The sequence below is a fragment of the Carassius gibelio genome, chromosome B5 (genome assembly GCF_023724105.1).
Source record: "Carassius gibelio isolate Cgi1373 ecotype wild population from Czech Republic chromosome B5, carGib1.2-hapl.c, whole genome shotgun sequence".
NCBI lineage: Eukaryota > Metazoa > Chordata > Actinopteri > Cypriniformes > Cyprinidae > Carassius > Carassius gibelio.
Window position 1 is genome coordinate 29,177,082 of NC_068400.1, and position 25,014 is coordinate 29,202,095.

The 25,014-nt window shown below is 35.7% G+C and overlaps 4 protein-coding genes across 9 annotated transcripts; all 4 read left to right on the plus strand.

Annotated features, from left to right (window-relative positions):
• On the plus strand, positions 1 to 15,849 carry LOC127958329 (C-X-C motif chemokine 11-6). 2 transcript variants are annotated; one of them, XM_052557156.1, is made up of 5 exons: positions 1 to 167; positions 292 to 418; positions 507 to 596; positions 747 to 874; positions 15,632 to 15,849. In XM_052557156.1, the coding sequence occupies exons 1-4, from the start codon at positions 110 to 112 to the stop codon at positions 835 to 837; spliced, it is 366 nt and encodes a 121-aa protein (XP_052413116.1). In that variant the 5' UTR covers positions 1 to 109; the 3' UTR covers positions 838 to 874; positions 15,632 to 15,849. The 2 variants fall into 2 exon arrangements, with proteins under 2 accessions (XP_052413116.1, XP_052413115.1); XM_052557155.1 differs by lacking the exon at positions 15,632 to 15,849 and having other exon boundaries at positions 747 to 880.
• LOC127958328 (C-X-C motif chemokine 11-6-like) lies at positions 3,529 to 24,134 on the plus strand. 5 transcript variants are annotated; one of them, XM_052557152.1, is made up of 5 exons: positions 3,529 to 3,681; positions 8,716 to 8,842; positions 8,931 to 9,020; positions 9,172 to 9,282; positions 23,978 to 24,134. In XM_052557152.1, the coding sequence occupies exons 1-4, from the start codon at positions 3,624 to 3,626 to the stop codon at positions 9,260 to 9,262; spliced, it is 366 nt and encodes a 121-aa protein (XP_052413112.1). In that variant the 5' UTR covers positions 3,529 to 3,623; the 3' UTR covers positions 9,263 to 9,282; positions 23,978 to 24,134. The 5 variants fall into 5 exon arrangements, with proteins under 5 accessions (XP_052413112.1, XP_052413110.1, XP_052413113.1 ...); XM_052557153.1 differs by lacking the exons at positions 8,716 to 8,842; positions 8,931 to 9,020 and adding exons at positions 3,806 to 3,932; positions 4,021 to 4,110 and having other exon boundaries at positions 3,541 to 3,681; XM_052557150.1 differs by lacking the exon at positions 23,978 to 24,134 and having other exon boundaries at positions 9,172 to 9,522.
• LOC127958325 (C-X-C motif chemokine 11-6-like) lies at positions 14,752 to 15,849 on the plus strand. Its single transcript, XM_052557148.1, has 4 exons — positions 14,752 to 14,914; positions 15,030 to 15,156; positions 15,253 to 15,342; positions 15,494 to 15,849. The coding sequence occupies exons 1-4, from the start codon at positions 14,857 to 14,859 to the stop codon at positions 15,582 to 15,584; spliced, it is 366 nt and encodes a 121-aa protein (XP_052413108.1). The 5' UTR covers positions 14,752 to 14,856; the 3' UTR covers positions 15,585 to 15,849.
• On the plus strand, positions 23,109 to 24,134 carry LOC127958326 (C-X-C motif chemokine 11-6-like). The gene is made up of 4 exons (XM_052557149.1): positions 23,109 to 23,271; positions 23,396 to 23,522; positions 23,611 to 23,700; positions 23,852 to 24,134. The coding sequence occupies exons 1-4, from the start codon at positions 23,214 to 23,216 to the stop codon at positions 23,940 to 23,942; spliced, it is 366 nt and encodes a 121-aa protein (XP_052413109.1). The 5' UTR covers positions 23,109 to 23,213; the 3' UTR covers positions 23,943 to 24,134.
• Positions 24,135 to 25,014: the final 880 nt, after the last annotated feature.

Consider the following 25,014-nt stretch of genomic DNA (forward strand, 5'->3'; position numbering starts at 1 on the left):
GGGGAAAACCCTGATCATACAGTATTTAAATGAACTCCTGAAGTCCTTCAGTCACAGTCTCACTGACCTAGACATAACACAAGCACAGTTGAACGAGAACAAGAAGACAATGAAGACTATTGCAGCTTTTGTTCTTCTCGTCTGCCTGATCGCTGTAGGGGTGAAAGGTGAGTTTGAGCTCTGAGAGATCGCAGATCAAGAGCATTCAGTATATCTTCAGAATGTACATTTGTTTATGGTCATGTTTGCAGTTAATAGACTCTAATGAAATATCTGACATTTCTCTTCCAGGACAGGACAGGTCTTCAAAGGGCAGGTGCTTCTGTGCAGACAAAGGTGCAAACATGGTTTTAGTGAAGAACATCGAGAAGGTTGAAATCATCCCTCCAAGTCCATCTTGTGGCAAACAAGAGATTATGTAAGCACAACCTACATTTGTATACAATCATTTATTTTCATTTACAATAAATTTCAGATTCAGCTCACTGATTTTTATTCTTTCATAGTGTCACTCTGAAGAATGGTGCAGGACGGAAATGCATGAATCCAGAGTCAAAATTCACTCAAAATGTCATCATAAAGGCTCTTGAAAAGAGGTGAGAATATCTTTAAACATATTTACTCATGCTTCACATACACATTCAATGCAAAGATGTAGATTTGTGTGGCAGAGAACAATTAAAAAAGAATGAATTAATGGATTAATGGGAATTAAACTAATTTTAACCTATTTCTGATCTTCACAGAAGCCAGCAGACAGCTCCACACAGTACAACTGCCTCTGTGCCTCTGAAGAACACCATGACTTCATCATCAGCACCAACATCCTTCAAATGACTTCAGATGAAATAATATTCTGCCTCATAAGTTGGGAGTTCAGTTTAGAAAAAAAAAAACACATTCAAAGAAAAACTTTAAACCTTAACTTATTTCCTAATGTCTAAGCTGACTAAATTATTTTTATCTGACCACTGGGTTGTTTTCGCTATCTCACAACCAATTCGTACGTATTTTACAGGGTGGGTAATTCGTACCAATTCATATGACCTCACTCGTATGATTTTGTATGATTTGTCTAGGCCCCAGAGACGGGTAGGTTTAGGGAAGGGGTTAGGTGTAGGTCATTCCTACAAATTCATACGAATTGTGCAACTCGTAAAATATGAACAAACTGCCATGAGATCGGACTGGTTGTATTTAAAAACTTTTTCACAAATGTGTCATATGTACAGTCTTTTTACAATTTGCTCCATGATTGTATTTTCATTGTCCACAAAGATGTGTCAAATAAAGCTTTTATATCTATAAAATAAGCATATATGTCTATCTATCTGTCTATTTATCAATTTATCTATCTAAGAGACTATTTTTCTTCACCAAGGATGTGAGAATGATAATATGTTTTTACTCATTTATAAAAGAATCCTGAAAAAAGTATCACAGGCTTCAATAAATATTAAGCAACACAACTTTTTCCAACAATGATGATAAATCAGCATGAATGATTTCTGAAGGATCATGTGACACAGAAGACTGGAGAAATGGTTGATAACAATTCAGCTTTGCGTTGCAGGAAAAAATAAAAATAAAATTCTCTCTATATATAAATACAGCCTAAGTGAGGATAAGAGGCTTATTCAAAAAACATTCAAAATCATATTTTTTTTTAGAAGTAATTATACCAGTCGTATATGTTTTCCCATATTGATGACATTTGATCAGGTCAGTATTTCCAAATTTCCATAAATCACTGTTTTTATCAAAGATTTCAAAAAAGAACATGCAATGCAAATTAAAAGGGTAGTGAAAACCACTAACAACTGACCTCTATTAAGCTCTATTTAAAAAAAAAACAAACAAAAAAAAAACATTTGGTCTGTGTAGTTTGTGGTTTACATCACCACACTGTGATTCAGCTGTCTGCACAATGCCACAGAACAACAGCAGTGCAGTGTGTACTATAGTTAAATTATCAAGAAATCATTATTTAGTGATGCACATTTCAGATAATATTTTGCAGTGCAGGGTACATTGAAACAGTGACTGCCTATATCAAAATGTGCATTGATGATGTGACAGTCACCAAAACCATCAACACATGTGCATACCAAAAGATGTGGATGACAGAAGAGGTTCGTGGGCTGTTAAAGGCCAGAGATGAGGCATCCAGATCAGGAGATAAAGCAGCCCTCAAAACAGCAAGAGCCAATCTGTCCTGTGGCATCAAAAATGCAAAACGGTCATATGCTCAAAAAAAAACAACAACAATCACTTCACAGACAGAAGAGACACACAGAGCCTGTGAAAAGCCATTCAGATCATCACTGATTACAAGCCCCCGCCACAGGCCTGCGATAATGACACATCCTTCCCAGATGCACTCAACAACTTTCACTCACGGTTTGACATGCTGAATGACACACCTGCACAAAAAACTGCCCATACCTCTCAATGACCAGGTGCTCTGTCTGTCTCCACCCGATGTTAGGAAGATTCTCCCATGCAAGGCCGCGAGCTGCGAGTTCTGACAACATACCTGTATGTGTACTGAAAGACTGCTGTCCTAACAGATATCTTCAACATCTTGCTTAGCCAGGCAGTCATCCCCACATGCCTCAAATTTACAGCAATCATACCAGATCCAAAGAAATCACCTGTGTCCTGTCTAAATGACTAGCGTCCCATAGCACTAAATCCAATCATGATAAAGTGCTTTGAGATGTAAGTCATGCTCAACATCAAAACCAGCTTCCCCAACATAGTCGATCCGCTTCAGTTTGCATACCGTCCAAACTATACTACAGACAATGCAATTTCCTCCTCCCTCCACCTGGATCTTACCCACTTAGAAAATAAAGACTCCTATGTTAGAATGTTGTTCATCTACTTCAGCTCAGCATTCAACACAATAATCCCACAACAGCTCATTAATAAACTAAACCTACTAGGGATAAATACCTCCCTCTGTAATTGGATCCTGGACTTTCTAACTGGAAGACCTCAGGAATGAGTCTGGTTTGGACTTTAATGGCAGCATTCAGTTAGACTGAATGCTTTTAAATTGTTGGTTGTAACATGGGTACATGTCACTGTGTATCTGTATTTTACTGGCACAGATTGTGTTAATAAATAGTTTAATGTGTATTTCTATATTTCTGTGAATTGTTACATTACTTTATACAAAAAAAATGTAAACAACAGATGGTCACATGCTTAAAAAAAACAATAAAAGCCAATTCAATCAATTGAATGTTTTGAAAACAACTGAAAGGTCCCAAGAGTTTTCATTTTCAGTGTTTTAGTAGTACTTCCACCAAATCATAATTCACAAAGATATTCGAGTCTAATTAAGCAATATATCCTTCCTCATTCATGGAAAGTTACAAACAGGGTGCCCTAAGTCGAGGCTTCTCTCCATGAGGGTAAAGGACAGTGTTTCCGAGAAATCGCAATTAAAATAAGAGAAAAGAGAGGATGCTGGAGTACTGAAACCTAAAAAGAGAACTAAGACTGAGGGGAAACCCCTGATCCTACAGTATTTAAATGAACTCCTGAAGTCCTTCAGTCATAGTCTCACTGACCTAGACATAACACAAGCACAGTTGAACGAGAACAAGAAGACAATGAAGACTATTGCAGCTTTTGTTCTTCTCGTCTGCCTGATCGCTGTAGGGGTGAAAGGTGAGTTTGAGCTCTGAGAGATCGCAGATCAAGAGCATTCAGTATATCTTCAGAATGTACATGTGTTTATGGTCATGTTTGCAGTTAATAGACTCTAATGAAATATCTGACATTTCTCTTCCAGGACAGGACAGGTCTTCAAAGGGCAGGTGCTTCTGTGCAGACAAAGGTGCAAACATGGTTTTAGTGAAGAACATCGAGAAGGTTGAAATCATCCCTCCAAGTCCATCTTGTGGCAAACATGAGATTATGTAAGTGCAACCTATATTTGTATACAATCATTTATTTTCATTTACAATTAATTTCAGATTCAGCTCACTGATGTGTATTCTTTCATAGTGTCACTCTGAAGAATGGTGCAGGACGGAAATGCATGAATCCAGAGTCAAAATTCACTCAAAATGTCATCATAAAGGCTCTTGAAAAGAGGTGAGAATATCTTTAAACATATTTACTCATGCTTCACATACACATTCAATGCAAAGATGTAGATTTGTGTGGCAGAGGACAATTCAAAAAGAATGAATAAATGGATTAATGGGAAATGAAAGAAATTTGAGCCTATTTCTGATCTTCACAGAAGCCAGTGACAGCTCCACACAGTACAACTGCCTCTGTGCCTCTGAAGAACACCATGACTTCATCATCAGCACCAACATCCCTCAAATGACTTCAGATGAAATAATATTCTGCCTCATAAGTTGGGAGTTCAAATTACAAAAAAAAAAAAAAAAAAATCCTTTAAAACTAAAAAATATTTCCTATTGTCTAAGCTGATTAAATTATTTTTATCTGACCACTGGGTGGTTTACACAAACTTTTTCACAAATGTGTCATATGTATACAGTCTTTTTATGATTTGCTTTATTATTGTATTTTCATTGTCTATAATGATGTGTCAAATAAAACTTTTATATATAAACTCCTAAACTCTTTCAGAGTAGTTCTTGTATTCTGACATTCTGAGTAAAATGCATAAGATAATCCATTTTACATAAACAATAGTCTCATACTTCTAAAACACAAGGTCTGGGACATGAAAACGAATGTTGATTGCCACTGCACTTGATAAATCAACCAACTGAAAATGACATCAAGCTACATTTCCATTCCACATATTGAATTAAAACGAATGAATTAAATCTAGACTTTCAATTGTGATCAGAAGAAGCGGTTATAAAAAAAAGCCTAAAACGTCTTTAACATGGGAACGTCTGCTGTTTATTGTTAGTTGCGTCATCATCGTGGAAGAAAGAGTTTAATCAAATGAGTCTCTCTTGAAAAAGGAAGAGAGAAGGAAGTGATGGAATACAGTGTAAGAATTTCACTAAGAGAAAGTGCGGGAAACACCTCTCTCGAATATGCAACAGTTCCTTGATTTCTCGAGAAACAGACAATACAAACATGCACAGGCATCTTCGAGACACCCCACAGAGTGGAGGTGCAGGAAACGCCTGCCTGATGAGAATATGACCATAAGATACGCTAAGGCCAAAGCGATATCTTTGTGAGTGCCATGAGCACCCGAATGAACGAGTACAATAATATGAGAGAATAAATAGAATAATCAAATCTCAGAATAATAATGATTAGAAATGTTCAAGCAACCAATTTGCCTTTCAACCCAAAATCAAGGTCATATTAAAATGGAGTCAGATTAGAATTGGATTTAAATTGAATATTCGTGCTGAAAAGACCGAACACACAAGAAACCTTCAGCCAGCACCAGATACCGTCTTTAGACCGAGTGTGTGGACCTTACAATAGTGAATACATCAGTGCTTCCCAAAGGTTTGGTCCTGAAGACATTGATTAGTAGACTCAGGTGTGTTAGGGTTAGAGCTAAACTCTGCAGGAAAGTGGATCTTGTGAGCCAGATTTTAGGATTACAGCTCCAAGTGGATGGGACACAGATTTTACTGATACTAGTAAAATCCATATATTGAATAAAATGTGTCAAATAATGTTCTTAGTCTTTTCATCCTATGAGGAAGAATCGCAATCAGAAACTACAATAGTTTACAATGAATGAAATAGAAATTAAATTAAATACAGTTCATTTTGTATATGCAAATTAAATTAAATACAATTATGTAACAAAAAAAAAATGCCCGAAATATATCTGCACTCTTATTTTGAAATGTCTTTACAGACTGACCCTTTTGATGATAGCGAAAATATGCATTCTTACAACCGTCTAAAACATATTATATAAAGGTCATAAAGTAGACATTGTCACAATTCATCAACTCGAGTTCATAAGCAATCTATTGGCATAAATGTGCACTGTTCATAGATTCAGAATCACTTTGATGAAGGCTGAAGCTCTGTTGAGCTGTATAACGTACAACAGCGCCACCTTGTGACACTGCAACGTGCACCGCCCTGTTTTCTGAATTTTTTAAAAAGTTTTTAATAATCGATAGGCTGTGTCGAGATTTGTTTTTTTTTTTCATCCACATGATAAAAGGCGACTTAAAATGATCATTAAGAAGTGTGTTTTAAAATTTCATGACAGTGACTTTTTATGACAGTAAATTTAAGAAAGCTCACCCGGAGGGAGAGTGTGCTTTATTTGCACACGTGTTCCTTAAATATACGTTACAGTTCGCGCACATTTATTTCTATTTGCGAATAGAAATTAATATGCAGGACAACTACATAGCAGTCCATTACAACAGTCCAGTCTTGAGATAATAAATACATGAACTAGCTTTTCTGCATCGGAAACAGCTAGGTAACCTGTTCCGTAGCTTGGTAGTGTTTCTAAGATGGAAGAATGCTGTTTTTGTAACGTGAGATACTAATTTCAAAACAAAAGTTGCTGTCTAATATTACATCCAAATTTGTGACTGTAGAGGAAGTAATAGAAGATATAACCATCTAGATGGAAATTTTAATCTGATAGATACTGTGTACTATGAGATTCTGTGTCCTATCCTAATTTAATAGGAGACAATTATTGGTCATCTAGTCTTTACATTTTTTTAACACAACTCTATCCACCTTTTTCTTGACATAAAAAAGGGCGCCACCATTTGTAAATATGGGTAAAGCTTCCGGTCTCATTTTCATCCAGCTATTTTTAGCTGTACAAAACAGTTAGTTTTGCTGCTTGATATTGACAATTGATGTGTCCTATCATATTATTTTAATCTGTTACCTTAATTAAGATCACACTGGTTTGTACTGCAAACGGTTTTACGTTGTTATTCTCCTCGTTATTTTACCCATGGCGGCTAATGAAACGGAAGTCTCACCCATAGGCTTACTTCAGCGTTGAGGAAAAAGTCGGAGAAGCTTAGTTTAAAAGTTTCATCTGGTCTTGTTGAAATGTATAGTTGGGTATTATCAACATAACAATGGAAACTAATCACATATTTTCTAATAATATTACCAAGGGACAACATGAAAATGGCAGAGGGCCTAAGACAGATCCTTACGGCACTCCATGCTTAATTGGTGTTAACTGATAATGCATGCATGCATTGTGCTTAAATTATAAAAAAATATGTAGCAGTCGAAGTGACATTTCCAGATTCCACAAAAAGTGTCAGTTTCAGTTTTGCTTTTCATCAGCATGATTGTGCTCAGTCATTCATTAGCTTAGACTTCAACACAATGTCTGATTAAGATGCTATATAAAGAAAAGGGTAGTGAAAACACTTGATAACATTCCAGTGAAATTTCAGTGAAGACAAAAAAGTTTTGTCTAATGACCTGATTTGCAATTTGTTTATGTATTAAACTATTTGCTCTGTATTTTAACACTGGATCTCTGATTATTCACTGAATTTCATCATTAGAACATTTTCATCACTGAAATATTAAATAATCTGCAAACAACTCTTGCTTTATGCTAAGTGTTGTACATATCACAAATACATGACTAACCCCATTTTGACTAGAAACTTTTCCTAAAGTTTTGGTTTATGCCAAACACACATTATTGGACAATATATGTCATCATCTTTTCGTCATCAGATGTAACAAATATTGTTTAGACTGGCTTGAAAATAAAGAGGTAGTGAAAACAACTGACCAGATTCCACAGAAAACACACGTTTTGTCCCACATCCTTGCTTGTGGTTTCTTAATGGTGCCATAAATAAATTAAACATCCACATGCACAAAAGCAAAAACAAAAGATCCCTGCCACACTTTGTGATGATGGAGATAGATCATTATTATCATTTTATTAATTTCACAGACCAAAAATGACCGTAACAGATCTAGTGTTAAATAGGTAAAGGTAAATGTTTAGAATTTTTGCTAGAAAATCATCAACTTTTCTTACTTGGGTGCCTGTCACTGTGTACTGTACAGTATTTACCTGCTCAGATTACTTTGAAACAGTGGGTCATTATCATAAAAATTATTGAAAAAAGATAATGTTAATAAATAGGTTCGGTGTGCATTTTCTATAGTTGTGTATTATTATCTTAATTTATACACAACATGTATACAACAGATTGTCTTGTGTATAAAAACAGACAATAAAAGCCATGAAATTCAATCAGTTTACTATGTTTTTCAGTGTTTTAGCCTAATACCTACTAGTATTCCCACTATATTCGAGTCTAATTAAGCAATATATCCTTCCTCATTCATGGAAAGTTACAAACAGGGTGCCCTGAGTCGAGGCTTCTCTCCATGAGGGTTCAGGACAGTGTTTCCAAGAAATCGCAATTAAAAAAAGAAAGAAATAGAGTACACTGGAGTACTGAAACCTAAAAAGAGAACTAAGACTGAGGGGAAACCCCTGATCCTACAGTATTTAAATGAACTCCTGAAGTCCTTCAGTCATAGTCTCACTGACCTAGACATAACACAAGCACAGTTGAACGAGAACAAGAAGACAATGAAGACTATTGCAGCTTTTGTTCTTCTCGTCTGCCTGATCGCTGTAGGGGTGAAAGGTGAGTTTGAGCTCTGAGAGATCGCAGATCAAGAGCATTCAGTATATCTTCAGAATGTACATGTGTTTATGGTCATGTTTGCAGTTAATAGACTCTAATGAAATATCTCTTCCAGGACAGGACAGGTCTTCAAAGGGCAGGTGCTTCTGTGCAGACAAAGGTGCAAACATGGTTTTAGTGAAGAACATCGAGAAGGTTGAAATCATCCCTCCAAGTCCATCTTGTCGCAAACAAGAGATTATGTAAGCACAACCTACATTTGTATACAATCATTTATTTTCATTTACAATAAATTTCAGATTCAGCTCACTGATGTGTATTCTTTCATAGTGTCACTCTGAAGAATGGTGCAGGACGGAAATGCATGAATCCAGAGTCAAAATTCACTCAAAATGTCATCATAAAGGCTCTTGAAAAGAGGTGAGAATATCTTTAAACATATTTACTCATGCTTCACATACACATTCAATGCAAAGATGTAGATTTGTGTGGCAGAGAACAATTCAAAAAGAATGAATTAATGGATTAATGGGAAATGAAAGAAATTTGAGCCTATTTCTGATCTTCACAGAAGCCAGCAGACAGCTCCACACAGTACAACTGCCTCTGTGCCTCTGAAGAACACCATGACTTCATCATCAGCACCAACATCCTTCAAATGACTTCAGATGAAATAATATTCTGCCTCATAAGTTGGGAGTTCAAATTACAAAAAAAAAAAAAAAAAAAATCCTTTAAAACTAAAAATATTTCCTATTGTCTAAGCTGATTAAATTATTTTTATCTGACCACTGGGTGGTTTAAACAAACTTTTTCACAAATGTGTCATATGTATACAGTCTTTTTATGATTTGCTTTATTATTGTATTTTCATTGTCTATAATGATGTGTCAAATAAAACTTTTATATATAAACTCCTAAACTCTTTCAGAGTAGTTCTTGTATTCTGACATTCTGAGTAAAATGCATAAGATAATCCATTTTACATAAACAATAGTCTCATACTTCTAAAACACAAGGTCTGGGACGTGAAAACGAATGTTGATTGCCACTGCACTTGATAAATCAACCAACTGAAAATGACATCAAGCTACATTTCCATTCCACATATTGAATTAAAACGAATGAATTAAATCTAGACTTCCAATTGTGATCAGAAGAAGCGGTTATAAAAAAAAAGCCTAAAACGTCTTTAACATGGGAACGTCTGCTCTTTATTGTTAGTTGCGTCATCATCGTGGAAGAAAGAGTTTAAACAAATGAGTCTCTCTTGAAAAAGGAAGAGAGAAGGAAGTGATGGAATACAGTGTAAGAATTTCACTAAGAGAAAGTGCGGGAAACACCTCTCTCGAATATGCAACAGTTCCTTGATTTCTCGAGAAACAGACAATACAAACATGCACAGGCATCTTCGAGACACCCCACAGAGTGGAGGTGCAGGAAACGCCTCTCTCACATGTTATCAGTTCCTTCTCATCCGCTTGCTTACCCATCATCCCTCCACTTGGTTTCACTCAGAATTGTCAATAATATTCAGTGCAAGTGATATTAACAGTCATGTTTGGTGTCATTTGAATTGTCTCAGGGCGACTGGTACAATGGCCTCAATCTTAAAAATTAGACTAAAAGATAATACAGATCCTAAGAGCCAAAAGATATTTTGCTTACTGTAATGGAAGTCCCTTTTCCCAGGGTCCTCCATGTAAATTACCTTCAGTTCCCACTGAGTTGTAAACCACCCAGGTTTGGGACCCGAATTAATGCAAATTCCAATTGGTAGTTCCTGTCTCCATCTCGGGGGATGTTTGTCTTGGTCTGAAGTAAGGAAAATGTTGCAGGAGGATCAGCACCTTCTGTAGCTAGTTCACACACTTCATACTCAGCACCTTCTGTAGCTAGTTCACACACTTCAAACTATGTATTTCACTAGAAGTCAGGTATGCATCTTTGACTCTTAGATTCATCTTTGAGAATTTGCAGTTTTGTATTGATTTGATATCTTTGAATTGACTATGTAATTGACATAATACAAATTTACCTGACTGTTAATAATTTGTTACATTTGACTCTATTCTGTTTTACTCCATAATTATTGACTCTAGATCATAATGTATCCTTGTTACCACATTTCATGAGCCAGGTTAGTAATGGACTAAAATTCAGTTGAGATAGGGCACACCAACTGTATCTTTAGAGATCCGGCTAACACTTGGTATTAGTTCAAGTGTACTAGGATTGCAAGGGCTTATAGGGAATTTCCCTTTAGGTTAATTGGTTGTTTTTCAGCCAACCTAAATAGGGTGAGCATAACCTCTGTTTTTACTCTAGCTAAGTGTACATGGGAAACCATGGCATGACCTCTGACTAGAAATAATTTGAGAAATTAGAAATAATGTTGCTTTATTCAAGTGTGTACAAATCTATGGGGGCTAACTATAAGTACTTTTAGAATGAGCAAGCATCATCCGGCTAAAGTATAAGCCAATTATCTCTGTCTAATAACCAAGACTGATGAGAATGTGACCATAAGATACGCTAAGGCCAAAGCGATATCTTTGAGTGACATGAGCACCCGAATGAACGAGTACAATAATATGAGAGAATAAATAGAATAATCAAATCTCAGAATAATAATGATTAGAAATGTTCAAGCAACCAATTTGCCTTTCAACCCAAAATCAAGGTCATATTAAAATGGAGTCAGATTAGAATTGGATTTAAATTGAATATATGCACTGAAAAGACCGAACACACAAGAAACCTTCAGCCAGCACCAGATATCTTCCTTGGACTGAGTATGTGGACCTCACAATAGTGAATACATCAGTGCTTCCCAAAGGTTTGGTCCTGAAGACATTGATTAGTAGACTCAGGTGTGTTAGGGTTAGAGCTAAACTCTGCAGGAAAGTGGATCTTGTGAGCCAGATTTTAGGATCACTGCTCCAAGTGGATGGGACACAGATTTTACTGATACTAGTAAAATCCATATATTGAATAAAATGTGTCAAATAATGTTCTTAGTCTTTTCATCCTATGAGGAAGAATCCCAATCAGAAACTACAATAGTTTACAATGAATGAAATAGAAATTAAATTAAATACAGTTAATTTTGTATATGCAAATTAAATTAAATACAATTATGTAACCTAAAAAAAAATAATGCCCAAAATATATCGGCACTCTTATTTTGAAATGTCTTTACAGACTGACCCTTTTGATGCTAACGAAAATATGCATTCTTACAACCGTCTAAAACATATTATATAAAGGTCATAAAGTAGACATTGTCATAATTCATTAACTCCAGCTCATAAGCAATCTATTGGCATAAATGTGCACTGTTCATAGATTCAGAATCACTTTGATGTAGTCTGAAGCTCTGTTGAGCTGTATAACGTAAAACAGCGCCACCTTGTGACACTGCAACGTGCAGCGCCCTGTTTTCTGATTTTTTTTAAAAAAGGTTTTTAATAATCGAAAGGCTGTATCGAGATTTATTTATTTTTTTCATCAACATGATAAAAGGCGACTTAAAATGATCATTAAGACGTGTGTTTTATCATTTCATGACAGTTACTTTTTATGACAAAATTTAAGAAAACACCCGGAGGGAGAGTGTGTTTTATTTGCACACGTGTTCCTTAAATATATGTTACAGTTCGCGCACATTTATTTCTATTTGCGACTGAAGAGCTCACACTTTCGCGTTCCTTGAAATATCCGCCGAGTCTCTGGAGCGCACGTGGGAACGACAGCGGGAGGAAAGGAGATTTATCGTGGCAGGGACAGAGAAGCAAATAGTGAAAAATTAGTACATGTGTATAAAAAGTAATATTTTGTACCTGATACGGAACTTACTTGGTAAAAACAGGGTAATAAGATAATATTTTATTGAACTGGTAAGGAATCTAGCAGCTGAATTTTGGACTACGACTACCTATAGCTTGTTTAATGAATATGCAGGACAACTACATAGCAGTCCATTACAATATGAGATAATAAATACATGAACTAGCTTTTCTGCATAGGAAACAGGTAACCTGTTCCGTAGCTTGGTAGTGTTTCTAAGATGGAAGAATGCTGTAACATAAGATACTAATTTCAAAACAAAAGTTGCTGTCTAATATTACATCCAAATTTGTGACTAGAGGAAGTAATAGTAGCTATAGCCATCTATATTAAAATTGTAATCTGATAGATTCTATGAGATTCTGTGTCCTATCCTAATTTAATAGGAGACAATTATTGGTCATCCAGTCTTTACATTTTTTAACACAACTCTATCCACCTTTTTCTTGACATAAAAAAGGTCGCCGCCATTTGTAAATATGGGTAAAGCTTCCGGTCTCATTTTCATCCAGCTATTTTTAGCTGTACAAAACAGTTAGTTTTGCTGCTTGATATTGACAATTGATGTGTCCTATCATATTATTTTAATCTGTTACCTTAAGATCACACTGGTTTGTACTGCAAATGGTTTTACCGTTTACTGCACGTTGTTATTCTCCTCGTTATTTTACCCATGGCGGCTAATGAAACGGAAGTCTCGCCCATAGGCTTACTTCAGCGTTGAGGAAAAAGGCGGAGAAGCTTAGTTTAAAAGTTTCATCTGGTCTTGTTGAAATGTATAGTTGGGTATTATCAACATAACAATGGAAACTAATCACATATTTTCTAATAATATTACCAAGGGTCAACATGAAAATGGCAGAGGGCCTAAGACAGATCCTTGCAGCACTCCATGCTTAATTGGTGTTAACTGATAATGCATGCATGCATTGTGCTTAAATTATAAAAAATATGTAGCAGTCGAAGTGACATTTCCAGATTTCACAAAAAGTGTTCTTTTTTTTCAGTTTCAGTTTTGCTTTTCATCAGCATGATTGTGCTCAGTCATTAGCTTAGACTTCAACACAATGTCTGATTAAGATGCTATATAAAGAAAAGGGTAGTGAAAACACTTGATAACATTCCAGTGAAATTTCAGTGAAGACAAAAAAGTTTTGTCTAATGACCTGATTTGCAATTTGTTTATGTATTGAACTATTTGCTCTGTATTTTAACACTGGATCTCTGATTATTCACTGAATTTCATCATTAGAACATTTTCATCACTGAAATATTTAATAATCTGCAAACATTTCTTGCTTTATGCTAAGTGTTGTACATATCATACAAATACATGACTAACCCCATTTTGACTAGAAACTTTTCCTAAAGTTTTGGTTTATGCCAGTTTATCTCAAACCTAACCTGGCTCACCAAGCAAGTCTTATTTGAAAAACAAGACCCAGGAGTGTTTAGAGAAAAACTATTCAGTAATATATGGACAAATAACTCACACACAATATTGCACAATATATGTCATCATCTTTTTGTCATCAGATGTAACAAATATTGTTTAGACTGGCTTGAAAATAAAGAGGTAGTGAAAACAACTGACCAGATTCCACAGAAAACACACGTTTTGTCCCACATCCTTGCTTGTGGTTTCTTAATGGTGCCATAAATAAATTAAACATCCACATGCACAAAAGCAAAAACAAAAGATCCCTGCCACACTTTGTGATGATGGAGATTGATCATTATTATCATTTTATTAATTTCACAAACCAAAAATGACCCTAACAGATCTAGGGTTAAATAGGTAAAGGTAAATGTTTAGAACTTGCTAGAAAATCATCAACTTTTCTTACTTGGGTGCCTGTCACTGTGTACTGTACAGTATTTACCTGCACAGATTACTTTGAAACAGTGGGTCATTATCATAAAAATTATTGAAAAAGAATGTTAAAATATAGGTTCAGTGTGCATTTTCTATAGTTGTGTATTATTATCTTAAATTATACACAACATGTATACAACAGATTGTCTTTTGTATAAAAACAGACAATAAAAGGCATGAAATTAAATAAGTTTACTATGTTTTTCAGTGTTTTAGCCTAATACCTACTAGTATTCCCACTATATTCGAGTCTAATTAAGCAATATATCCTTCCTCATTCGTGGAAAGTTACAAACATGGTGCCCTGAGTCGAGGCTTCCCTCCATGAGGGTTCAGGACAGTGTTTCCGAGAAATCGCAATTAAAAAAAGAAAAAAGAGAGGATGCTGGAGTACTGAAACCTTAAAAGAGAACTAAGACTGAGGGGAAAACCCTGATCCTACAGTATTTAAATGAACTCCTGAAGTCCTTCAGTCATAGTCTCACTGACCTAGACATAACACAAGCACAGTTGAACGAGAACAAGAAGACAATGAAGACTATTGCAGCTTTTGTTCTTCTCGTCTGCCTGATCGCTGTAGGGGTGAAAGGTGAGTTTGAGCTCTGAGAGATCGCAGATCAAGAGCATTCAGTATATCTTCAGAATGTACATTTGTTTATGGTCATGTTTGCAGTTAATAGACTCTAATGAAATATCTCTTCCAGGACAGGACAGGTCTTCAAAGGGCAGGTGCTTCTGTGCAGACAAAGGTGCAAACATGGTTTTAGTGAAGAACATCGAGAAGGTTGAAATCATCCCTCCAAGTCCATCTTGTCGCAAACATGAGATTATGTAAGCATAACCTACATTTGTATACAATCATTTATTTTGTCAACTGTAAAACAAACCCAAGTAAGATTCAGCTCACTGATTTTTATTCTTTCATAGTGTCACTCTGAAGAATGGTGCAGGATGGAAATGCATGAATCCAGAGTCAAAATTCACTCAAAATGTCATCATAAAGGCTCTTGAAAAGAGGTGAGAATATCTTTAAACATATTTACTCATGCTTCACATACACATGCAATGCAAAGATGTAGATTTGTGTGGCAGATAACAATTCAAAAAGAATGAATTAATGGATTAATGGGAAATGAAAGAAATTTTAACCTATTTCTGATCTTCACAGAAGCCAGCAGACAGCTCCACACAGTACAACTGCCTCTGTGCCTCTGAAGAACACCATGACTTCATCATCAGCACCAACATCCTTCAAATGACTTCAGATGAAATAATATTTTATTCTGCCTCATAAATTGGAGTTCAGTATATTAAAAAAAAAAAAAAAAAAACTTTAAACGTAAAAATATTTCCTAATATCTAAGCTGATTAAATTATTTTTATCTGACCACTGGCTGGTTTACAAAAACTTTTTCACAAATGTGTCATATGTATACAGTCTTTTTATAATTTGCTCTATGATTGTATTTTCATTATCTATAATGATGTGTCAAATAAAACTTTTATATCTATCTTTTAAATCTATATCTATCTGTCTCCTAAACTCTCAGAGTATTTCTTGCAATGTGACATTCTGATTTAAAATGCATAAGATAATCCATTTTAAAGAAAGTGAAAGTGAAGTGACATTCAGCCAAGTATGGTGAGCCATACTCAGAATTTGTGCTCTGCATTTAACCCATCCGAAATGCACACACACAGAGCAGTGAACACAAACACACACACTGTGAGCACACACCCGGATCAGTGGGCAGCCATTTATGCTGCGGCACCCGGGGAGCAGTTGGGGGTTCGATGCCTTGCTCAAGGGCACCTAAGTCGTGGTACTGTACACTGCTCTCCCCCCACCCACAATTCCGTCCGGCCCGAGACTAGAACTCACAACCCTTCGACTGGGAGTCCAACCCTCTAGCCATTAGGCCACAACTTCCCACAATAGTCTATAAGCAATAAGCAACAAATTTTGATTGCCACTGCACTTGATAAATCAATCAACTGAAAATGACATCAAGCTACATTTCCATTCCACATAAAAAAAAAAAAACTGTGATCAGAAGAAGCTGTTATTTAAAAAAAGACTTAAACGTCTAAACATCAAAATTATCTATCTATCTATCTATCTATCTATCTATCTATCTATCTATCTATCTATCTATCTATATATATATATCTATATATATATATATATATATATATATGTATATATATATATATATATATATATATATATATATATATATATATATATATATATATATATATATATATATATATATATATATATATACACTGCTGTTCAGAGGTTTTGGATCAGTAAGGTTTTTAATATTTTTCAAAGATGTCTCTTATTCTCATGTAGGCTGCATATATTTGATCAATATACATAAAAACTGTAATATTGTGAAATATTATTTGTAGTTTAATATAGCTCTTTTGTATGTGAATATTCTGATGTATGTATTCATTAGTATGAAGCAAAGCAAAATTTTCAGTATATTTTTCAGTTTCACATGATCCTTCAGAAATCATTCTTATATGCTGATTTATTATCAGTGTTGGAAACAGTTGTGTTTTTAATTTTTATTTTTTATTTTTTAACCTGTGGCATTTTAATCAGGATTTTTGATGAATACAAGGTTAAAAATAACAGCATTTAAATAGCAAAATGAAAATCTTTTTAGAACAGCATTTAAATAGCAAAATAGAAATCTTTTGTAACAATATTTCTTCTGTAAATAATAAACTTCTGTTTAAAAGTTTTGGGGCAGTATTTTTTTTTAAAGAAAATATTTTTATTCACAAAAGATGTGAGATTGATCAAAGTTTTTATTCATTCATCAAAAAATCCTGAATTAAGTATCAGATGGTTCCAAAGAGTTCACTTAAAGGTGCAACAGGTGATTGTCTTCAGAAACATTTTTTGTCATACTGGTTGAAATTCTCTTCACATCCCGATAGCAATCATTAAGTTAAGTGGTTTAAATTTATATATCTGTATTTATATAACAAATAAATGCTTACATCATTAGCCCTTTCATGCATACTGTGCAGACAGAGCTAGAATGGCAGACAAACATCAACAACCCAGTCTTCCTTCCTGGTATTGTAGTACTTTTAAAGTTTTCTTACTGGTGAATGACACATGATGTATCCCAGCGGTTCCCAATTCCAGTGCTCGCGCACATATTTTGAATGCCACGCTTAGTTAACACACACAAGATTCAGATGACCAACTCGAGCTATGTCAAATTAACTGTGTTCCAATCGATATGATCCCCGTGATCGTTGCTCCCTACTCCCTGAGCAGGGGATTATTTCACTTCAGAACACGGACTGGAATTAGGAACCACTGATGTAGCCTTTTGTAGCAGAGTATGTGAGCGGAGTGGAGTGGCAACAATTTCCCCTCCGCGCTCAGAGCATTTAATAATCACTCCGCTCCAGCTCCGCTCCGGGTTCACAATTTCCCGCTCCCGCTCCACTCCGCGCTCAGTGATACCAGAAACACTACTCCGCCTTCGCTCCGTGGCTAAAGTATTTCAGTATGTTTGAAATGTTATGTTCATAACGTAGCCTATCTTAAAATAAAAAAATTAAAATAACAGGAGAGTTTCAAAGTGACTTAGGCTATTGTGTGCAAACTTTTTTTTCCTACCACATGCCAAACTAATAACATGGATGTCAGCATTAATATAATTACTGTATTCTGCTGTGCAAATTTTGTTTGTGATGAAAATAACAGTACATTTTTATTTTATCTACAGATCAATGCATTTCCTACAGATTTCCGCTCATTCAAAATCAGATACAGATGAAGTAACACTGTAAGATTACATTTGTTTGAATGCATTATTGCGAAAGCGATTGCGTGTGAATGTGCTGTAACTGTTTAAATCATGCTTTGACCCGAAAATATTCAGTAAAAGGAACAGACAAACTCCTTGAGAACTAACCTATAACTTCACGCTCGGCTATTGTCGTCATTGTAACCTTCTGATTTGAGAGATCCATCTGTATCAAGCTATAGTTAAATATGTTTAACGTGAATACTTGCTAAATATGCAGTTATATTACGGGCCGTTGGCATGAATTGTACTAGTGATGGAGCGGTGGTGGAGCGCTCTTGGAGCGAGTGAAAACCACAACGCTCCGACTTTTAAAAAATCCGCTCCTCGCTCCTGTCAAAATCACACCGCTCCACTCAACGCTCCGCTCCCACTCCGCTCCGCTCACATTCTCTGTTTTGTAGTAATGTTGTCTTTGGTAGGGGTGCTCCGATCACGATCGGCCGATCGTTATGCGCATCTCGTCAGTAAAGCTGGTTATCTAATCAGCGGTTAATTCCATCAGGTGCGTGATTTCACATAGAGCAGCTGTTACTACACAGAGCCGTTGTTAATAGAGAAGATGCGCATAATTTTCAGCGTTTATTGGCGCATCTTCTCGGTTAACAACGGCTCTGTGTAGTAACAGCTGCTCTATGTGAAATCACGCACCTGATGGAATTAACCGCTGATTAGAAAACCGGCTTTACTGACGAGATGCGCATTAACGATCGGCCGATCGTGATCGGAGCACCCCTAGTCTTTGGTATTCTGGTCTGTGAGCTAGAGGTCTTCATGGGTCCAAAAATTCGTGCCCGAACCCGACAGAGACCCGTAATGTACTACACAGAACCGACCCGGACCCGTCTAATATTTCAAAAGCTGGACCCGCACCCGTGTAGATCCGAGAAATGTCTACCCGTACCCGACCCGGACCCATATATTATTTGAAATCTGGACCCGAACCCGCCGGGAAGACACAGACCCGACTGGACCCGACGTTCACATATTCCACCTTAAATACCCGACTGCCTGTGATGCATTACAGTCCTCCAACAAGAAAGTTATCCATGTTATTCCTCTCGTTATTCCAAGTCCAAGCTGAATCCACTCATTATTTCAGCTAAAAAAGTCCACTTGATGTCACGGTGACGGATGACAAATGCTACTGTGCACATGTACATACTGACTCGAGTTAATTCGCATAATAACTTACACTGTTTGCCCTTTTGAACTATAATAACGATCGCTCGTGCAATGCCATGGCCGCTGACGTTATTTATTTACTATCATCTGATCTCTGTGCTCTCTGCTCTGCATCGAGTCTGAATCTGAACCACTAAAACTTTAAGAGTAAACGGTTAATTTATAATATTATAAAAATGGGAGAAAATGTAAAACGCGGTTTGGCAGTCTAAGTGTCCCTCACTGGTTGCCATAGAAGGTAATAGGTAAATAGATTCGGACCCGACCCGGACCCGGCTGATGATTTAAAATATAGACCCGAACCCGTACGGGTCCCGGGTCGGGTCCAGGGTCGACGGGTCTCGGGTGCACTGTGAAGACCTCTACTGTGAGCATAAATGCGTTCAGGGGGCGTGGCTTTTGACGGTGATTGCAGGGAGGGCGTGACATTCGCTTTCAGTGCTATCAAATCAGGCTAGTGTTAGCATTTTCCAAGATCTCGTATTGACCTTTTAAATGGTAATAATATTTCACAATACTGCCTTTTTTTCTGTGTTTTTGATCAAATAAATACAGGCTTAGTGAGCATAAGAGAGTTATTTAAAAAGCATTTAAAATGGTATTGATCCCAAACAGTGTATATTCTCAGTATAATGTATTGATATGCATGTAGAATTAAAAACAACAACTGTGTTTATAGAATTATACCAGTCTTATAAGTTTTCACATATTGATGAGATTTGTGCATGTCAGCATTTCCAAATTTCCATAAATCACTGTTTTTATCAAAGACTTTAAAATGGAACATGCAATGCAAATGAAAACGGTAGTGTGAACCACTAACAACCAGGCACGTGCACAGGTAGGGCTCAACCTGTGCAGAGCACATGCCCTTTTTACAAATGAAAGTTCTTAAAACGAGCTTGTGTAAATCTTATTCGATCCTCAAGCTGTCAGTAAGCTGATAACTCCGCCCCCTCTATATTCATTGAGTCAACACACAGCACAGTAGACAACAGCTGAGCTGAACGAAGTTTTGCGAAGGGTAAATAAATATCTTGTTGTTTGAATAAGTACTACTAAAGACTATGTCTATAAAGGCTCATATTTTATTTATTTGATGTCTGACTGACTCACTGACTGAGACATGTGGGACGTCGCCTGAGAGAGAGGGCTAGCATTTGCCATCTAGTCATAGCCAATACATAGCCAACACTTAAATAGCCTGTGCATACAGTAGAATTTCATCTTTTACAAAATGCGATTTTGGCCAAATGCATTTTACCATGCGCTCCGTCTATATAGCTACAAAAACTAGTTTGTAAACTGTAGATGAAAATGTAATGTGATGCCGGCAGCGGCAGGCGCCGTCGCTGTTTTAATGACGGACAAAAAAAAATTTCACATTTGCACACATTCGCTGGTCAAAAACTATATATTGATAAGTAATGCAACAGCATATAATTTGTTTTTACCATCGGAAAATCATAACAGGTGCGCCCCCGCGCTGTTTAGTAGCTACTGGAACTTACACAAAGCGACGAGTGATCCTCGTCACCTACATAACATATATTTCTAAGAAATTCTTCTTTGATTTATGATTGCTGATACACTTAATTTATTAACATTTAGGATAATCATGTTATGGTATACTCTCCGCTCGTCCTCACATGTATAAAATGTAGTAAAACATGGTTTTACTACAGTAATGTAGTAGTAACTAAATGTAATTTATTTTTGTGATCAAAGCTGAATTTTCAGCATCATTACTCCAGTTCAGTACTCTTCAGTGTCACGTGATCCTTCAGAAATGCTTTTCACTGTACTTTTCACACTATTTTTATTTATTTTTTCATTGCTGGCTTATTTTAGGGAAAGTGTAGTGTTTAAGAGACCTTCAAGAGACCAACATCCCTGGTCCACCACAGTATCAAATTTTTGCCAGGTAGGCGGATACATGTTGGATATGTTATTGTAACGGTATGGCTATAGTTTCTTATAATCTGGAATTGAGTTGGACATAATTACTTAAATTATATTTCAAAAAAGTTTGTCAAAAATACTTGACTCATTGCTCACCTTCCTCTCTTCTCAATGTCATTCATAATCATGTTAACCAAATAATACAAATAAGCTTATAAAACCAAACAGAATAGCTAATAAAGAGAATAGAACCTATATATAATTTATATAAAAAAAGGGAAGGGGGGTGCCCTTTTTCAGTTTCAGCACATGCCCCTCAAAAGGTCTGTGCACAGCCCTGCTAACAACTGACCTCTATTAACCTCTATTAAAAAAAAGAAAGGAAAAGTGTTGGTCTGTGTAGTTTGTGGTTTACATCACCACACTGTGATTCAGCTGTCTGCACAAGGCCACAGAACAACAAGTTTTCACCCCCAGCTCTTAATGCATCTTGTTTCCTTCTGGAGCATCAGTGAATGTTTGAATCTTTTTAAATAGTTGTGTTTGAGTCCCTCAAATGTCCTCAGTCTGAAAAGATGTATCACAAAATCATACAGTCACTGCTGGAAAGGGTTCAAATATGCAAAGATGCTGGAAAACTGAAGAATCTGCAGGACCTTAAAGATTTTTCTGAAGAACGCTGCTCAGTTTAACTGTTCAGAACAAACAAGGGACTCATGCACAACCATCACAAAACAGAAAGACAGTCGAGGATCATCAGGTAACAGAACACAGAAAACTTTTGAGTGGGGTTATTTTAATAATTTCAGCATTTTTTTTTTGTCTTGTGGAATAAATGTTAAAATATTTTAAGTACAATATCTTACTCAGGACAGTACTAAATAAAAAATAACATGCATTTAGTATGATCTCTCTCTTATTTTTTGAAAATTACTCATAATTTCACAGATTCTGCAAGGGGTGCCCAAACTTTCAATCCCCACTGTATATATATATATATATATGTGTGTGTGTGTGTGTGTGTGTGTGTGTGTGTATGTATGTATGTATATATATATATATATGTGTGTGTGTGTGTGTGTGTGAGTTTTATTGGCTTAATGCTTTTCATTGTGATTATAGAAAATAATCATTAAAATGATTCCTTACTACTCATTCTGGGAAAGGTATATTCTGCTATTCTGCTGCTTAGCAGGGATGAGTATGGTTTGGACTTGGTAAACTACATTGCAATAATTTATTTGATAGAAAAACATAATATCTGAGAAAATAGGGGTGTTGGTGGTCGAGGGGCATCTGTGATTAAGTATACTATACAATTTGATTATTTTTATGGCCACATTTAAATCCAATTTGTAAATTAAACAAACTACAACTTCAAAATGTTGCTATAAACTACTAAATCAGCAGGATTCAGTCGGGACTGAATGCATTTAAATTGTTGGTGTCACTGTGTATCTGTATTTTACTGGCACAGATTGTGTTAATAAATTTAAATGTTTAACTATTAATAAATAGTCACATGCTTAAAACAGACAACAAAAGCCATCAAATTAATATTAAGAATTTGTGATTAAAATGCTTTGAAAACAACTGAAAGGCCCCAAGAGTTTTCACTTTCAATGTTTTATTACAGTAGTACTTCCACCAAATCATAATTCACAAAGATATTCCACTCTTATTAAGCAATATATCCTTCCTCATTCATGGAAAGTAACAAACAGGGTGCCCTAAGTCGAGGCTTCTCTCCATGAGGGTAAAGGACAGTGTTTCCAAGAAATCGCAATTAAAAAATAAAAAAGAGAGGATGCTGGAGTACTGAAACCTAAAAAGAGAACTAAGACTGAGGGGAAAACCCTGATCCTACAGTATTTAAATGAACTCCTGAAGTCCTTCAGTCATAGTCTCACTGACCTAGACATAACACAAGCACAGTTGAACGAGAACAAGAAGACAATGAAGACTATTGCAGCTTTTGTTCTTCTCGTCTGCCTGATCGCTGTAGGGGTGAAAGGTGAGTTTGAGCTCTGAGAGATCGCAGATCAAGAGCATTCAGTATATCTTCAGAATGTACATTTGTTTATGGTCATGTTTGCAGTTAATAGACTCTAATGAAATATCTGACATTTCTCTTCCAGGACAGGACAGGTCTTCAAAGGGCAGGTGCTTCTGTGCAGACAAAGGTGCAAACATGGTTTTAGTGAAGAACATCGAGAAGGTTGAAATCATCCCTCCAAGTCCATCTTGTCGCAAACATGAGATTATGTAAGCACAACCTACATTTGTATACAATCATTTATTTTCATTTACAATTAATTTCAGATTCAGCTCACTGATTTTTATTCTTTCATAGTGTCACTCTGAAGAATGGTGCAGGATGGAAATGCATGAATCCAGAGTCAAAATTCACTCAAAATGTCATCATAAAGGCTCTTGAAAAGAGGTGAGAATATCTTTAAACATATTTACTCATGCTTCACATACACATTCAATGCAAAGATGTAGATTTGTGTGGCAGAGAACAATTCAAAAAGAATGAATTAATGGATTAATGGGAAATGAAAGAAATTTTTACCTATTTCTGATCTTCACAGAAGCCAGCAGACAGCTCCACACAGTACAACTGCCTCTGTGCCTCTGAAGAACACCATGACTTCATCATCAGCACCAACATCCTTCAAATGACTTCAGATGAAATAATATTCTTCCTCATAAGTCGGAGTTCAGTTTAGAAGAAAAAAAAAAACTGGGTTGTTTTCAAAAACGTTTCCACATATGTGTCATTTGTACAGTCTTTTTAGAATTTGCTTTATGATTGTATTTTCATTGTCTATAATGATGTGTCAAATAAAAGTTTTATAAATTATGTATCCCAAACACTTTCAGACTAGTTCTTGTATTCTGACATTCTTAACATAATCCATTTTAAATAAGCAATAGTCTCATGCTTCTAAAACACAAGGTCTGGGACATGAAAACTAAATAAAGCTTTTTAAAAATTGTTAAACAGTTATTAGCAGCTATTTTTGACTGACATGACTAATAAAAATACTTTCGCAACTGTAAATCAATTAACTAAAAATGACATACTTACAAAATTAATTAAAATTCAGCTTAGCAACACAGGAATAATTTTTTAAAAGTATTTTGAAATAGAAAACAGGTATTTTAAACTGTAATAATTTTCAACAAAACTACTGTTTTTTGATCACATAAATTCAGCATTAGTGAGCATTAGAGACTTCTTTCAAAAACATTAGAAATCTTACCGATCCCAAACTTTTGAATTTAAATTTAAATTTGTATTTAAATTCTCTTCACAATATTAATATTCCTAAAAAAACAAAACATAAACATAAAAAACAGCTGTTTATACCAATAATTATACCAGTCTTATAAGGGGTTTTCCCATGTTTATGTATTTCAATAAATCACTGTTTTGACTTTAAAGTAGAACATGAACAAGGGTAGTGAGAGTAACTAACTAACCACTGTCCTATGAACATCTATTTAAATAGAAGTGTGGGTCTGTGTACTAGTTTGTGGTTACTATCACCACACTGTGATGTCTGATATTCAGCAGACAACAACAGCAGCACAATGTATACAATAGTTCAATTTACAAGGAAGGGACATACATTTTACATACAATACTTTCAGTCACTTTTGACTATTATTCACCAACTTTTGACTATTATTCACTAGCAAGAAATTCAAATGTCATGTGCCTGATAGCAATTCACTTGTGAATAAGTAG

Coding starts and splice junctions, on each gene's coding strand:
- LOC127958328 (XM_052557152.1), top strand. CDS start 3,624: ATGAAGACTATTGCAGCTTTTGTTCTTCTCGTCTGCCTGATCGCTGTA. Junction 3,682..8,715: donor GATCGCTGTAGGGGTGAAAG/GTGAGTTTGAGC, acceptor TATCTCTTCCAG/GACAGGACAGGTCTTCAAAG. Junction 8,843..8,930: donor TGTCGCAAACAAGAGATTAT/GTAAGCACAACC, acceptor ATTCTTTCATAG/TGTCACTCTGAAGAATGGTG.
- LOC127958325 (XM_052557148.1), top strand. CDS start 14,857: ATGAAGACTATTGCAGCTTTTGTTCTTCTCGTCTGCCTGATCGCTGTA. Junction 14,915..15,029: donor GATCGCTGTAGGGGTGAAAG/GTGAGTTTGAGC, acceptor TATCTCTTCCAG/GACAGGACAGGTCTTCAAAG. Junction 15,157..15,252: donor TGTCGCAAACATGAGATTAT/GTAAGCATAACC, acceptor ATTCTTTCATAG/TGTCACTCTGAAGAATGGTG.
- LOC127958329 (XM_052557156.1), top strand. CDS start 110: ATGAAGACTATTGCAGCTTTTGTTCTTCTCGTCTGCCTGATCGCTGTA. Junction 168..291: donor GATCGCTGTAGGGGTGAAAG/GTGAGTTTGAGC, acceptor TTTCTCTTCCAG/GACAGGACAGGTCTTCAAAG. Junction 597..746: donor ATAAAGGCTCTTGAAAAGAG/GTGAGAATATCT, acceptor TGATCTTCACAG/AAGCCAGCAGACAGCTCCAC.
- LOC127958326 (XM_052557149.1), top strand. CDS start 23,214: ATGAAGACTATTGCAGCTTTTGTTCTTCTCGTCTGCCTGATCGCTGTA. Junction 23,272..23,395: donor GATCGCTGTAGGGGTGAAAG/GTGAGTTTGAGC, acceptor TTTCTCTTCCAG/GACAGGACAGGTCTTCAAAG. Junction 23,523..23,610: donor TGTCGCAAACATGAGATTAT/GTAAGCACAACC, acceptor ATTCTTTCATAG/TGTCACTCTGAAGAATGGTG.